The following is a 15,615-nucleotide window of genomic DNA, read 5'->3' on the forward strand; positions in this document are numbered from 1 at the left end:
ACGTTATGAAGCCATTCCGGAGGAGGAGCTCGAATTGGGGAAAAGCCCGGATTAATCCCTTCATAAATTGTTTGATAATTCTTGTAGAGCAGAGAGATAAGGAGTGCGAAGAGCGTATGTATCTAGAAATAGCAACCAAGAGAACCTTGGTAGACACATGTACCAACCCTGATCGAGCAAGAGAGAGAGAGAAGGAAGGGCAGAAAGTGCTCCTGTCATGAATCGAGAGGGTGGATATTGTTCCATAAACACCATGAACAAAAGCGTTTCCACTTTAATGTATATGCTTTGTCAGTGGATTCAGCTCTTGCTTTAGACATTATCTCCCTGCAGTCCTGAGGGACGTGTAACTCTTTGACTTCAATGTATTCAGGAGCCATGCATGCAATCGAAGAGGCGGGTTGCGGATGCAGGATTTGGCCTTTTTTTTAATCATGGTTAACAGTGTTCCTGTTTTTGGAAGGTGAAAGGGCTCCGATTCCGAGAGTAGGAGGAGCTCTGTGAATCAATGCAGTATGGGCCAGCGTGGAGCAAATATGATCAACCGGCACAGCTCCCTCTTAATTTTCATGAGAAACCTGGGAATGAGAGGGTATGGGTGAAAAGTATAAGCATAGATCCCTGACCATCTAATCAAAAATGTATTCCCCAATGATGACCCTCTCTGCGGATCCCAGCTGGGGAGTAGAGAATTGGTTGATTAAGTTCCCACTTGTGAGAAGCTTGGTTGGTTCTGCTCAGGGTTCCCGCAACATTGTTGCAGATCCTTGGTAGATGTTCAGTCTTGATGGATATCCGGTGTAGTAGAGGCCATTTCCATATTCTTTGAGTTTTCAGAGACAAAATGTAAGACCTTGTACCTCCTTGCTTGCTCAGGTAGTGTATGCAGGTGGTGTTGTCTGTCCGTATGAGGATGGATGATCCCTGGAGCCTTCGTAGGAAGGATTGAAGCGCTAGAAAAATTGCTCTTAATTCCGAGAAATTGATGCGCATCTTGAACATGGACATACTCCATTTTCCTCTTATTTGGGAATCCTGAAGATGGGCACCCCAACCTTCTAGAGAGACGTCCGTGATGATGATAAAATCTGGAAGTGGAGATAGGAATGTTAGCTCTGATGTGAGAATTTTGGAGATTTGCCGCTCTTCTCATGGCCGGTGGGATCCGAATGAGATTGTCGAATGAGCCGGTCATTTGGAGCCATTGTTTATCCTGTTCTTCCTGAATGGGTCTCATCCTGAGACAGACGCAGGGTACAAAGAGAATGGCTGAAGACATCATGCGAGTAAAGACTTGAGTAGATGTGCAGAAACGCACTTTCTTTTGGATAGATCTTGAGCTAACAACATAATGGTCTTTTGTCTCTCTGCGGACAAGAATACCTTGTCCTGTAAGGTATCCAGAGTTGCCCTGAGAAAGGTTATCCTTTGGTAGGGCATTAGAAGAGACTTTTGAGGATTGACTGTGAGCCCCAGGGAGCAAAACAGTCGCAGGCAGGTTGATGTGGCTTTCAACGCCTGCTGAAGAGATGGTGCTTTCCCAAGCCAATTGTCGAGATACGGAAAAAGTTGCAGGCCTCTTTGTCTGAGATGTTCTGATCTAGGAGCAAGCTATTTAGTGAAAACTCTGGGAGCTGTTTCAGAGATGAAGGGAAGCACCTTGAATTCATAGTGAGCACCTCCCTCCATAAAACGGAGGAACTTCCGGTGTTTGGGATGGCTAGGGACGTAGAAGTATTCATCTTGCAAATCTAAGATGGCCGTATAATCTCCGTATAATAATGTTTGAGCAATTGTAGTATGTTTTGTAGAGTGACCATACAAAAGGACTTTCTTTGAATTTATTTGTTGAGTTTTCTGAGATCCAGAATGGTGCACCCTGAGCAAGAGTAAAAATCCCATTCCCTTTTGAGAGTGTGGAACCCTTTCTATGGCACCCATGAGAGGCATGGCAAGAACCTCCTTCCTGAGCAGATGAAGATGGGATGGCGGTGATTTTTGTGGTGGATGAATTGGCGGAAATGTGATGAATTTCTCAGTTTATCCATACTTGATGAGATCTAGGACCCATCTGTCTGTCGTAACTTTTTGCCCTTTGCCGAGAATAGCGAGAAATGCATGCTCCCACAGAAGGAGGAGTAGAGGGGGTTGTAGCAGGCACCACAGAATGGCCACTGTGTTCTGACAGTGTCTCTTGACTGAGCTGGTTGCTTTCGCCTTGGTTGCTGTCTGGAATATGCAGCTGGTGAACGATATGTTTGATGCTGTTGATAGGCGGGACCAAAGGACTGCAGGGTTGGAACGATTGTTATCGTTGGTATCAGTAATAAAAAGAGCAGTTACCTCGTCCGCGGGCTCCTCTGAAAGGTGTTTTCCTGTACTGAAGGATTCCTAAGGACTTCGCCGTGTCAGTGTCTACTTTGATGGTTTGTAAGGCATCATCTATGTGTTTCCCAAACATACTGCAACACCATCAGTGATACGTATGCCCAACTACAGCTGCCCGCCTCTAGACTGGTGGACATTTGGCAACCCTTATTGTCGCACCTACTAAGTTTGCAAGAAATCAATGATACAGCTATGCAGACACCACAGACACTGTAGGCCCAAGGGGCACAACCTGTGAAGTATCTCAATCCTTACCATGAGACGCAGATAATGCTAAATGAGGCTGTAGCAGCTAAATGATCACGACAAATGCTAAAACATCAAGGCAGATATTCTAGATGTGGTCATATGTCGTTGACCCCGGCTGCATGTGTATTGGATACCAGGGATATTCCTTGTCATAAGCCATTTGGCTCCCTTGCTTACCGCAGAATGTTTATGTGATAACACTGACCAACTGTTTTCTGTTTTGTAAAAGTTTTAGTTTGAAAATGCAAAAAAACAAAGATAAAAAAAAAAAAAAAAGCTATGTGTTTCCCAAAATGCGCATCGCCATCAAAAGGCAAATATAAGATCTTGCTTTGTACCTCAGGTCAGAAAGATGTTGCTTTAATCCAGCCCTGGCATCTAAGAACCACTACGCCAGTGAGCTGAAGGAACCCAAGGGAGGCTACATCCATAGTGCAATCGATGATGTCGGAAGCAGATCATTCTCCCTCCAGCAATACCTTCTGTGCTTCTTGTTTCTTGTCCTCCGGCAGAAGATCCAGATAGGGTGAGATATCGGATCACATTTGGCAGTCATACCTTGCCAGGATCACTGAAGCGTTCGCTGCATGTACAGCAGTGCCTGTAAGAGTGAATAACTTTTTTCCTATATTATCCAGGCGCCTGCCTTCTTTATCAGGTGGTGTTGTAATAGGTGCGTATGGGTTCTTTAACCTGCGCTGCGCAGCTTGGGTTATCACCAAGACTGGCGTTGGGTGCCCTATCAAATAAGCAGGAGAGTCACCAGGGGCCCTATATTTTTTGTCAATCTTGGGAAGGACTGCAGTCACAGTAGGTGGTGTTTTCATTATTTTTATACCCTTTTCCCATATATAGTCAATCAGAGGGATTGCTCTCACTGTCTTCTGTGACTGCTCTTTAAAACCATAAAGAAAACAGTTGAACTGTTTGACTGTCGTTGGGAGCTGAAATCTGGTAGCTGCTCTTTCCATTAAAGAGTGAAAAACATCTATATCCTCCGGTGGTGAGTCTGCTGGGTGAGGAGTGGGGGGGGATAGTGTGGAAATAAGATATTCATCCCACTTGTTGATAGCCGAGTGAGGGTTCTTTAAGTTCTCCCTCCTCCGTGTCATCATCGGAGGAAGATGAATCCTGTATAGGTGGCACAACCATGTTTGAAGCCGGCATAGGAGGAGGCACAGGAGGTGGCGATGCCATAGCTGGTGGAGGCGGAGGCTGTGGTGGTGCTCCCACAGGTGGAGGAAAAAGCAGATGGTAGCCCTTTAACATTGCTTGCATAATTTACACAAAGCCACCGGAAGCTGGACCATGGGTTCATGTGCATGTGCCATGTAGTACCTAGATTTGTCTCCATAGTACCTATGATGGTATTCCAGTGCATAATAGACCAATTCTTGTTCCTCCTCATCAACATCCTCCTCATCATCATCTTGGTATTTTATATTTAGGTGTGATGGGCTACGAGCTGGCCGAAAAAGTCCAACATCTTCAGACAAATGTCGGCGGTGGCAAATTCAGCATGAGGAGCAAGGTGGTTGGTCTTTTAGACTTTGTCAATGGCAACATCAGCGAAGGCTTCATCGACAGTGCCGTCGGCGAAAGTGCCGCAGATGGTGAGGCAGCAGTAATCGAAGAGATCGATATAGTCAACATGGTCCATGAGTTCATCGTCGTTGACGAGGAGATAGTCGTCGATGGTGTGATGTTGGTCGACAGTCAGATGCTCGTCAATAGTGTAATGACAGTCAGCGGAGTGATATTGGTCAGCAGCGAGATGCTCATCAATGGTGTATTGTTGATCGACGGCAAGATGCTAGTCAGTGGTGGGGCAGCTGACGGAGAAGTCTTCATCAACTGTGAAGGTCTCAACTGGAAGATAGTCAGTGGCGGCAGCGGACAGATGACAGTTGTAGATGATTTCTGAAGTGTAGGCGTGGACAATGGTTTTGACGTCTTCTACGAGGAGTTCAAGGCAACCTTTAGCTTTATAAGTGAAGGTGGCAGAGCTGGAGGGCCAGATTCTGTCTCAGAAGGAACTGAATGCTTCTCTTCTTGCGAGGAGCGTTTGGAAGACTCATGATGAGTCTTTTTAAAAGCTTTTTTATGACTTGCTGGTGACCTTTGCAACCTTTACCTCTTCTTAGATTTTCCATGAGAGGTGTGAGAGTTCACACGATCTTCCTCCTCAGAGACAACATCAGATTCAGATTTGTCTCTGTAGCCATAATAATAATATACCCTCTCTGCTCTTGAGATGTTCTACAAATCTTGCAGCCCTTCACTTTATGGTGCGTATGTAAGCAATAAATACTGTCTTTATGAGGGTCCTCAGTGAGCCTCTTCTTACCACAAGATCCACATGAGCTGAAGAGTCCTTTTTTAGAAGAATCCAACTTGGTACCAGCAGAATTGAAAGATGTAACAAAGTTGAAGAGAAAACTGAAGAAAACTGAGCAGAGCTCAGAAGGACTCCCTCTCACACGACGTGTAGTAGAAAATCTGAGGGACTCTCCCTCTCTTGGGAGGATTTTACAGGGTGCTGTCGACTGATTGGTTATGGTTCAAGTTTGGTCCTTTTTACAAAAGTATATAGATAGGCTATTGCACTGATTTTTCATAACATTCTGGCCTATGGTTATATCATTTCCTGCTTTATAAAAGATACCGTGGGACTCCCACTTCAACGACTGGGATGATTCAAGAATGTGAATCTATGAAAGATCCAATACTGGAGAACCTGTTTATTCTCAAGTGTCATAATTTTAATGTATTGAGGCAATATTATTATACAAGTGCAACAGTCCTGTTTGCATGCCAGCCTCCAGTTCTTCTTGGGTCATCTATAATGAAGTTTTAAATGTATAACTATTCAAACAATGCACCAATTTCAACATAAATTGGCAGCCATAAAAGGTCACAATGTGTATGTCTATAAACTTATCAGATCATGAAGAAGGCCATTAAGCGCTCATGTACTGGATAATTCGGGGGGGGGGCTGAATGCAAGATGGCCGCAGCCTAGCAAGGCTGTGCCGGTCATAGAATTAATCTTTCCTTTATCGCAGTCATACGAGTGTAAACTACCAATCCAACACCTGATGACAGCTGCTGGACTCCACCTCTCACCAATCAGGGACTGTTGCTGGGCGGACACCGCCACAGAGCCCCGCGGACCTGTGTCCCAGCCTGAACGGTAAAGAGAAGCGGAGCAGGAGCCACGGTGCAGCCTGCCCACTATCCGGCCCGACTGCCTGTCTCCCACTGCGGGTCAGCTGCTCACTGCGGCTGATCACCGGGCCCGTGGGAGAGTTCTGACCTGCAGCTTGCTGGGTGCGGCGATTGAGCCACAAGCCGACGAGGCGCCTACTAGAGGAGACAGATGATGAGAAAAGAATGCTGCGATCCCACGCAGATGACAATGGCGCATTTCAGCTGCGATTGTACCAGTTAGGCCCCTAAAGACTGCTATGGTACTGCATGGCTCGTGGCCCCATCACTAAGCCCTTCAGTGTGCTGGTCTGCGGCGAGTCCTTGTCTGGCCCAGGGAGCAGTGCAACTTACCCTGAGATCATCTGAAAGACCTGGGTCCAGAGATTATCACCCTTCGTGGAGGGCATCACCTGGTAAGAGTGGGGTGTGCTTGTGTCCCCCAACGGAGTTGGGGTGTGGCGGGCCCTGGAGACCATCCCCATCTCCCAGCTCAGCTGGAGCTGGCTAATCATCTAGGCACATAGGGGCACCAATCAAATGAGACCTACATAGGTGACAATTGGGTCTGCTTGTGCCCCAGAGTGCACTTTTGCAAAGGGCAGGATGAGGCGGGACCCTCAAGACTCTATAAATCAATGAACCACACGTGCACACAAGAGCGCAACATCCAGGTCGCAGCAATCACATGCTTCTCGCCAAGGGCAAACAGGACAACATGAAGCCCAAATTGACATTTAACAACAAGAGGAGCACCCGTGCGGCTGATCAGGACCGGAGGCCTCACGAAGCTGTGCCACCTGTGGCCCCAGATCAGGAAATAAAAGAAATGCTGACAGAGATGAAAAACAGCCTCCACACTATCGACTTGAAAAGTGACCTCCTCACTAACATGACCAATCGCATTGAGGAGAGAATAGTCAAGCATGAACACCACATGGATCAGTTAGAACATCGCACCTCCAATTTTGAAGACACCCATACCTCCGCATGGAAAAAGTTCTGGAAGTCATCAAGAACAAAAATTAAGATCTTGAAGCGGATTCTAGATGCAATGACTTCCAAATTCGTGCAATCCCAGAGTCGACTGCCATTGACAAAAGGGAAACATTTGTTGAAAATATGCTACGATCCCTTCTTGGCAAGGCCCTATCTCGTAGTAGGGCACACTCTTTGCACACCTGGAATGTGTCCCCCACGTGGAGCCCCAGCTAGGCCCATCTTAGCTAGCCTACTTAAGTATTGAGACGGGGACGTGATCCTGCGGTTCGCCAGTCAGTTCGATACCAGGGCAGCACTGTCTCACTATACCCAGATTTCACCCTTACAGTCCAGATTGGTTGCCGAGAATTTATCCATGTGAAATGTGTCCTGCAAAAAGCTGGCATCACTTACTGCTTGCTCTACCCAACCAAACTGTGAATTAGTCTGGATGGCAAGCATCATTTCATGCACCCGAAAGCAACAACGAAGTTCTCACAGAATTATGCAACTACCAAGATGGCCGTGACAAATCCTCCCCAGCTGGAGCCAAGCGACAGCTCTACGACAGGATAACTGACTGGCGCCCTACGTTCTGTCAATTTCCCACTTACCCAATGCAGAAGTGCAACAAAATTGACACTTTACAATGTGAGTGAGATCTGCAATTGATGGTCCGCTGGTGCTTTCTTGGGGCCCGTGGACCTCCACGGGCCTGTACTGCTCATTCCCTCGGCCAGGCTTAATGAGACAACCTTCATTCCGCTACTTTCCCCTGCTTCTCTAGCTCGGCAACCCAGTTGACTTCAACCAGATTGCATGCCTAGCTTCCAGCGGACCCGATGTATGTTTCCCGAAAAGCCAAATGTCTGGGGTGACTTACTTATTTTCAACCAGTTAGGGGGGGTAGAAGTTGGAGGTGGGTGGGTAACGTGTTGTTCTTTCCCCGTCTACTCTTACGCGCATCACAATGTACACTCCAGACACTTTCACTTTGATCATTCTGTGCTATTCAACTGAACCTCAATGCTTCAATATGTGCCACATCAGTCCCATATCCCATCTAAACCAAATGATGGCCATTAGATTTCTTACTGGAATGTTCCCGGACTTAAAGACACAAAGCACGATTAGTCCATGCTTACCTCTCCGTACGCATCCAACCTGACTAGAAACAGACATTCATTAGCTAGAACTCCTCTATTTTGAAGCCAGGGACCCTAAGATGCTATCAGAGACCAGGGAGAAATTCTCAGAATATCATGAGGCATTGGCCATAGAGACACCGCCTGGGTAGAGAAGCTGCAGCCAGGTGTTTTGGGGAGGGTACAGTCCACTGAAAACACTGGCAGGGCTCCTTAGTAAGACCTGCACTAGTGAATACATCACGAATCTCAGGGACGACCAACACTCTAAGCATAAGAGACCAGGCAAGATTATACACAGCATGAAAGCCTTCTACACAGAACTTTATCGCACAACACTGACCCCAGATACAAACGCCTTGATTAACACAATCCAACTCCTCTGGTTGGTGGATGGACACCAGCAACACCTTGATGTACCCTTCATTATGAACAATATAATTCAGGTCATTCAAAGCTTGCCCAGTGACATGCACCTGGCCTGGACAGCCTCACCAGTTCTACAAGGAATGTGCTTTGATCCTAGACCCTAGCCTACTGGCAATGTTGAGTAATCCCTATCGCTGGTTACACTGCCGCCCTGTTAGCGCGAAACAGTCCTCATCACCATACTGAAGCCATGTAAGCCAGTCAACTGCTATGACTTCTCCCTACCCCTATCGATGATCAATGTCGATAAGAAAATATTGGCGAAACTGATTGCAAATTTCCTAATTTCCCTCTTACCAGGTACTGTTCGACCTTATCAGTCCGGCTTCACCCCTAACCACTCCGCAGCACATAACCTTCGAACAATGCTTGCCCTCATGCACATTGGAGACACCCAGCTAAGCGTTGCCGCCATACTACTCAACGCCACAAAGGAGTTCCACTCTTTAGAGTGGCCTTACCTATTTCAAATCCTCGCCTGATTAGGGATCAGTCCTCGGTTCCTGCGAATAATCAAACTACTCTACACTTTCTCTACAGCGCGGCTACTCATTAACAGCGCAATCACTTACCCATGTCCAGAGCTACCAAGCAGTGATGCCCCGTCTCTAATCGAGATAACAATGGAACCTCTAGCGGCCTGGCTGCATCAATACAACTTGTACAGAGGTCTATCCTTTACTGCCAGGAGAATTCTGGTGGCTCTATGTGCAGATGGTGTCACCCAGTTTGACCGTGACCCACAGGCCCCCATCCCTCAGCTTATACGAGAGATGATTTGCTTCGGTAGGCAATCTTCATTAACTGGTTCAAATTGGTCCTATTCACACTCACCTCAGTAACAGACCAGTTTGAAACCAAAAATCCGCTCCAACGGGTGACAGAACCGGTTTGCTGAGTATTTGGCACAGTAGACCTGGATTAACTCTGGAGGGAGAACTATGGTAGTCATGGCCTGGCTGGAGGAGCACGCACATTTTGGGCATGGGAAGGCCTATGACAACCAGCCTAGATGAGCTGCCTTTTTGCAACCAGTGTGTTATTAGCCATAAACCCTTCTCTCCCCCTAATGCAGTACGAAGGGCATGAATTCAAGCTCACTGACTGGGGCTTGACATGATTGGCAACCTCTATCCTGAGGATAAATTACTCCATATACACAGTGTAACAGAAAACGCCTCGCACAGCCTTGGATATTCCATTATATCATCAACACATCGCTGTACCACGAGCATTGCACTGTACTCTCCAGAATCCCCCTTTCCAACTCTGAATGCGCTAGCCAACATACTCATGCACTCATCACTTCGCAAGCTCATCGCTTGACTTTACAAAGTAATGCAAGGGAAAACCCTGGTCTGTGGAGCTCTCAATGCTTGGGCGGTGGAGACGACCTACCACCCCCCACCCCCCAATTAAGGAGAAATAGAGCTATAGTAGTTGCACTCAATCAGTCACATGCTCCCCAAATTACCAACTCAGATTGATTCATTTCAACTTCTTTCAACAGACATACAGCAAACCTGCTCAACTACATCAGCTGTGACTCACAGAGGAGGCAAGATGCCTGCAGTGTGCAGTGCCTACAGACTCGTTTCTGCACCTCGCTTGGCACTGACTTGCAATAGCAACGCCGTGGACAGACGTTTATAGAATTATCACCCTGATCACAGGTCACTGCCCGCAAAAGTCCCCTTGGTTGCCCTCCTGGGCTATCTAAAGGAGGTCCCTCCTGAGACCCCAACAACTAACCGCAATGTTGCTTCTCTTAGCTAAGCGCAGAATGGCTGTACACTGGGAAAGGTGCCCTGCCTCCCAAATCAAAGACTGGTTACAAGATGTGCCATACGGTCATGAGCACCTAGCAGCTTAGTGGAAACTCATGCTGGCGCAATTGCGCCCCCAAAGACATTGGGGCCCACTGACCATAAACTTAACTCTGCAGGCTGAGACCCAATGCACAACACCTGACTTGGAAGAACTGCGGGAGTCCACCTAATCATCTGTATCCTCACCCGCGCAACACTGAGCACTCCTGGACAGACTCAGCCGCAGATGGGTATCTCCTGCTCAGGAAGACCCCTGGAATGTGGTTATATGCGAAACCATCAAGGGCTTGCTGAGGGTCTGCATGCCTTGCATTGAGTTGCTACTGTTCTGTACTCCTTGACTTGCTATGTACTATTCAAACAGATATATGTACTGTGTGCATGTTCTATTTCCCCAGCCCTCCCCACTGTTATCTTTTGTTTTTCTTAACTACTGTACGTTGTAAAAATGAATGAAACAAAGCAATAGAAAACTGGATACTAGATACTCCAGGAAAGGTCTACAGCAGATGAGATAATTATGAGAGAATTCTCTTCCCAGTGTTCTCAGAGATTCCCCCTCTGAAATTAATTTTAGTAAGAAACTGGAAACATGGCTGTCTAGCAACAATGTTCAATTTAATCAGGCCAGATGTCTTTATGCCCCTTGCTTCTCTCTCCTTGACTCTGATCTCTGGTCCAGCAAGGGGACACACCGATAAGGTGTAACCAAGCACTATACAAATGATCTTACTACTTTCCTGGAGCTTGGTATGTGCTTTTCAGATGCACATATATAATATTTTTTTAAATACAGGACACATGGTGTATTTCTGTTGTAGCATACAAATAAGCCGTTTTCCACTGCACGTTATCGCACACATTTTAACCATTTGCTTCCTTAAAGGTGTTTTTGGACACTTTTCAGTTAGCAACTAACACATTATCTTTTGCCACTTTAATTTATTGAGAGCCTTACCTGCCAGTAAATGGGTTATAGTAGAGTTTCTTCCCATCTAGAATAGTTACTTCTCGCCATAAGTAGTGTAGCGAATTACCTAATGATGGATTAATGAAAGGGGAAGAAAATATGGTTAATAATGCCAAGTAACAGACTTTCAGTCACTTCTATTTGTAACTTTCCACCCAAGCAAGTTTGCGTGTTGGAAAAATCGAAAGGGAATGATTCACAGAAGTGCAACTACACATCAAATGCGCAACTTTCCTCACTAGACATTGTGTGAGCCTTGGTCAAGCAGCAACCACAATCCTAATCAGGGTAAGGCACAATCAACCCCAAATTAATCTGTGCTCAACACTCTGGTAGCTTGGCACAGAGCAGTCAGGCTTAACTCAGAGGCAATGTGTAAAGTGTTTGTGCAAAAAGTCAAACAGTAGCATGGTGAAAACACCACACAGGGTTAGAAAAATAGAGCAGAAGTTAATACATAAAACAAGGCCAAAACAACAAAAATCCAATCAGTAGAACTGGAGTTATGAATTTTTAAAGACTAATCTGTAAAAGAGACTGGAAACACAAAAAAGCTACCACGGCTATCTGGTCGCGCTAGCCCGGGTCAAAGTCAAAAGTTCAGGCCAACTGCGATGAAGCGTGGGTCGGATACAGTCCCGGGTTAGTCCCGCTGAATGTTTACCTTCTTAAGATTTTTGTGCCAAGAGTCCCATTCATGTAGAAGAAGGTCGCAAGGAGTGTCGCTGGTGGTGACTGGCGTGGCACAAGTATCAGGCTGTGCATCGCAAATGGGCGGGCTGATACTCCGTGTTGGCAGTCTTCCGCAGTGATCGATGCTTGCTGGGCAAAAATATGGGCTGCCAGCGGCTCACAATCATTTCTGGTGCAAGCAGTGCCGTTCAGGTGGAAACAGGCCCGTTGGCAGTCGCGAGGAGCCCAAAAGCTTGAATTTAAGAGCTCAGGAGCCACACCAAGTTCCAGGACCTGAAAGGCACCTCTTGGGTGTCAGGAACTCACTGAAAACAGGTCTAAGAGCTGTGGGGGAGCCTGTTATGTCCCTATGGGTTAGATCAGGAGGCCAGCAGACTTCAAAGCCAGAACTGTGTATAAAAGAAGGACATTAGACACCAACTCGAGTACACTTCTGGATCTGTAGATACTCTACCAGGAATAAGGACTGCTGTGCTGCTCCAATGACTGCCATTCTGCTGGACTACTGCTCTAAAGGAACTGCTGCCCTGCTGTGCTGACCCTCTGCCATCTTTCCTGGAGAAGAAGAACTCGACCTGCAACTTCATCTTGAACCCAGGACCCCAGAGGGACTTGAATGGCTAGTCTGCTGGCCTCCTGATCTGAGCCTCTGGGACACAAAAGGATCGCCAACTAGCTCCTGGACCCAGCTGCAGTGAGTTCCTTATCCCAAGTCTTGTCTCTCACATCCAGGATCCTTGGTGTGGCTCTTAGGCTCTTTGAAATAAAGATATGGGGCTCTTGCCAACCACGTATGGGCCAGCTGCACCAGAACCAAGCCGCTCGCACCGAAATTCAGAGCAAGCCGCTGCCAGCCCATCTCTTCGCACAGCAGAATCAACAGCCAGCGGGGGACTGCCAACATGAAGCTCCAGCCCGCTACTAGAGATGGCACAACTCAACTATAATAAGGAAATTAGAGATCAGCTTTTATACAATGCCTGCAAGCTCTCATGTATTATAATCCCGTATTTAAATTTAATTTGCATTTCCAAATTAAAGTAATGCCTACTCTTTCTACTTTATTCTATATACAGGATAGAATTTCGTATAATTTTTCACATGTTACAAACTCAATACAGTCTCATGTCTCATTTGTATACAGTCCCTTTGTGATTGTTTTCAAAATGTGTTTGGCTCAATGGTAATACAAGTTCAATGCAAATATATTTCGTCATTGTCTGGGATACCACAGTCAAGGATTAAGGAAATAGTGGGACATTCCAGTCTCTGAAAACAGTCCAGTCCGTCTTTCCAGTTCTTAATTTCCACAAATTAATTAGTAGTACACACAGGTACGACTCTGCCCTTGCTGTCACTGGTGCTCCTCATTGGACTGTGCAGAGCAGACAAAATTTGCAACACGGAGCCACTAGGGGCGGCTTGTGAGGGTGGACATGGTTGACTGCTCTTGCTGCCACATGATCTTATGAAATGCTGTCAGTTAACCGCATCTTTTAATTTACCTGCATTACTCGCTGCATAAAGGTATGCAATGCAACAAAAAAAGAAGTTGCTTACCTTCGGTAACAATATATCTGTAAGAGACATATATTAGTTATGGATTCCTCACCTTAGAATTACCCCCAGGAGTCAGACTGGATCCGGAGAATTTTTCTTCAGCAGTATCCCTGCGTGTCGGCAGGTGGCGTCGGTCGACTCCGCGTTTGTCGTTGGCGTCATGGTAGCCAGAATGACGTTGCGGTATCTACTTAGACGCCGCCCCAGCGCGCTGACGTCAGATCTTTACACGACATTCCACACCAGAAGAGCAGAGCCATGCAAGACACTGACCACTGGCGCTCAAACACTAGGGCCGTGAAAAGGGAGTCCCTTACTCTAGAAGTCAGTTCTTGTCAGACTTGAAGCCGGTCCGCTGAGATGACATTCCTGTGCACCAGGAGACCAAAGATTAGAAAAAAAAGAAGTCGACAAAAGTCGCTAAAAGAGTCAAAAAGTGACTTGAGGTGCCGCTCTCTCCGGATCTGCGCTGGCTGGTGCGGAAAAAGAAAGCACTGACGTCAGAGCGCAGGGTCGGCGTCTAAGTAGATACGGCGATGTCATCCCGGGGACCACGACGCAAACGACAAACAGGGAGTCGACCGACGCCACCTGCCGATGCGCAGGGGTACTGCTGAAGAAAAATTCTCCGATCCAGTCTGACGCCTGGGGGTAATTCTAAGGTGAGGAATCCATAACTAATAGTCTCTTTCAGATCTCCGTGTTTCAACATACATACACTTTTGAAAAATAATATATGGCACTTCCTAAACGAACAATTAAAATATGTATTATTTTGATTCATAGCCTGCAGAAATCACACACACACACTACAGATGTATAATTGACAACCTACCATTTGAAGAAGTACCCTTGAAATTTTCCTTCTGCAGCATCCAATTCACAGCCTCGCTCTGATAAGGTCGGAGCACTGGGATCAGAGCTGGGTGTTGCACATCCTGCTTGGCAATACTCATATCCCGCTGGTGTGTGTGTCTCACAAAATCATACAGCTCTTCAATGTTCTCCCTTTCCAGCTCTCTGTCCGATTCTTCTTCTTCCTCCATGGCTTCTAAAGAACACATGGATGGAAGTCAAGGATTAACCTGGAGGGCATTTAACTCTAGTACCGTTTAACGCTTAAATCTGTTCATAGGGATTCAGAACCTTTAACATCATGAGGAGAAACACTTCAAACTACTTTAACCATGAAACACTAGTGCATTAATGCCATGAGACATCCAACTAACCTGTCTCTGCGATGTCGGAAAGGCTACAAAAGACTCCGTTCCCAATGATCTTTTCTCTGGAAGCATTTTTACATGTTATCTTATTTGATATCTAGAGCAGGATGTAACCTCATTCCAAAATGGCTATTTCGGAAGCTTGACTGCAAATCTACAAAGACACAAAAGCTACCGACTTGCTCCTACATTAAAGTTCATTTGTCTTCAGAAAGGTATTGTCTATAAATTCATGTTTGGTCAAATACATTTTTTGGCAGTGGGAACCTTCGGGGGCAGGGAGACAAAGTCTGAGGCTTTACATAAATAGGATTTTTTAGTGCAAACACACATTCAACTATAAGTCCACAGACAGATTCAAAGCAGTAAGTTGTAGAGAAATATTCAATGACCTCGTTTACAGGGGGCTAACTTAGATAAATTCACCTATTATCAGTCCCGCAAACACCTTGCCTTGCATCATTATGCAGTCTATGGTGAGAGTTATGTACGTTCTTATATCAACAGCTGCTGCAAACGACTATAGGTTTAGAGAGATCTCATTTCAAAATGGCATCTGGACTGACATTGACTCTCGTGGGCCTGCCTTGATGTGAAGGACACAAATACTTAAAATTCAAATGTTGGCAGAATTAAACGGGACTATATTTTCTGTGTTAAAAATAAGAATGTTTTGTGAATTAAAAAAACATATAAAAGCACCACACATTTTTCTAACGGATGTATTAACAGCAAGGAGTACAACTGTTCAAGTAATAGTTTTGAGGTCACGGTTCTATTTTGATTAAAAGAAATAGCTGTCAACTGTTACCATACTACAAGCTAAATAAAAGATCCCAAAAAGGGCGATGTCTCTCTTAAGAACAGCTTAGGAAACCCAGCGGGTATACTCTGTGTCCTCACGATGTCTCCTATAAGCAATCTGTGCAAACCTCTGCTTT

At 46.0% G+C, this 15,615-nt stretch overlaps 1 protein-coding gene across 1 annotated transcript in view; it reads right to left on the minus strand.

The window, feature by feature from the left end:
* SHPRH (SNF2 histone linker PHD RING helicase) overlaps positions 1 to 15,615 on the minus strand; it is a 763,974-nt gene that overhangs the window by 633,252 nt on the left and 115,107 nt on the right. Inside the window, exons 4-5 of the mRNA XM_085612283.1 lie at positions 14,287 to 14,502; positions 11,187 to 11,265 (exon numbers count right to left, since the gene is read on the minus strand). Of these exons, the coding sequence (XP_085468409.1) occupies positions 11,187 to 11,265; positions 14,287 to 14,502 (295 nt within the window). The remainder of the gene's footprint in view (positions 1 to 11,186; positions 11,266 to 14,286; positions 14,503 to 15,615) is intronic.

This window comes from Triturus cristatus, chromosome 6 (genome assembly GCF_964204655.1).
Source record: "Triturus cristatus chromosome 6, aTriCri1.1, whole genome shotgun sequence".
In the NCBI taxonomy this organism is placed as follows: Eukaryota; Metazoa; Chordata; class Amphibia; order Caudata; family Salamandridae; genus Triturus; species Triturus cristatus.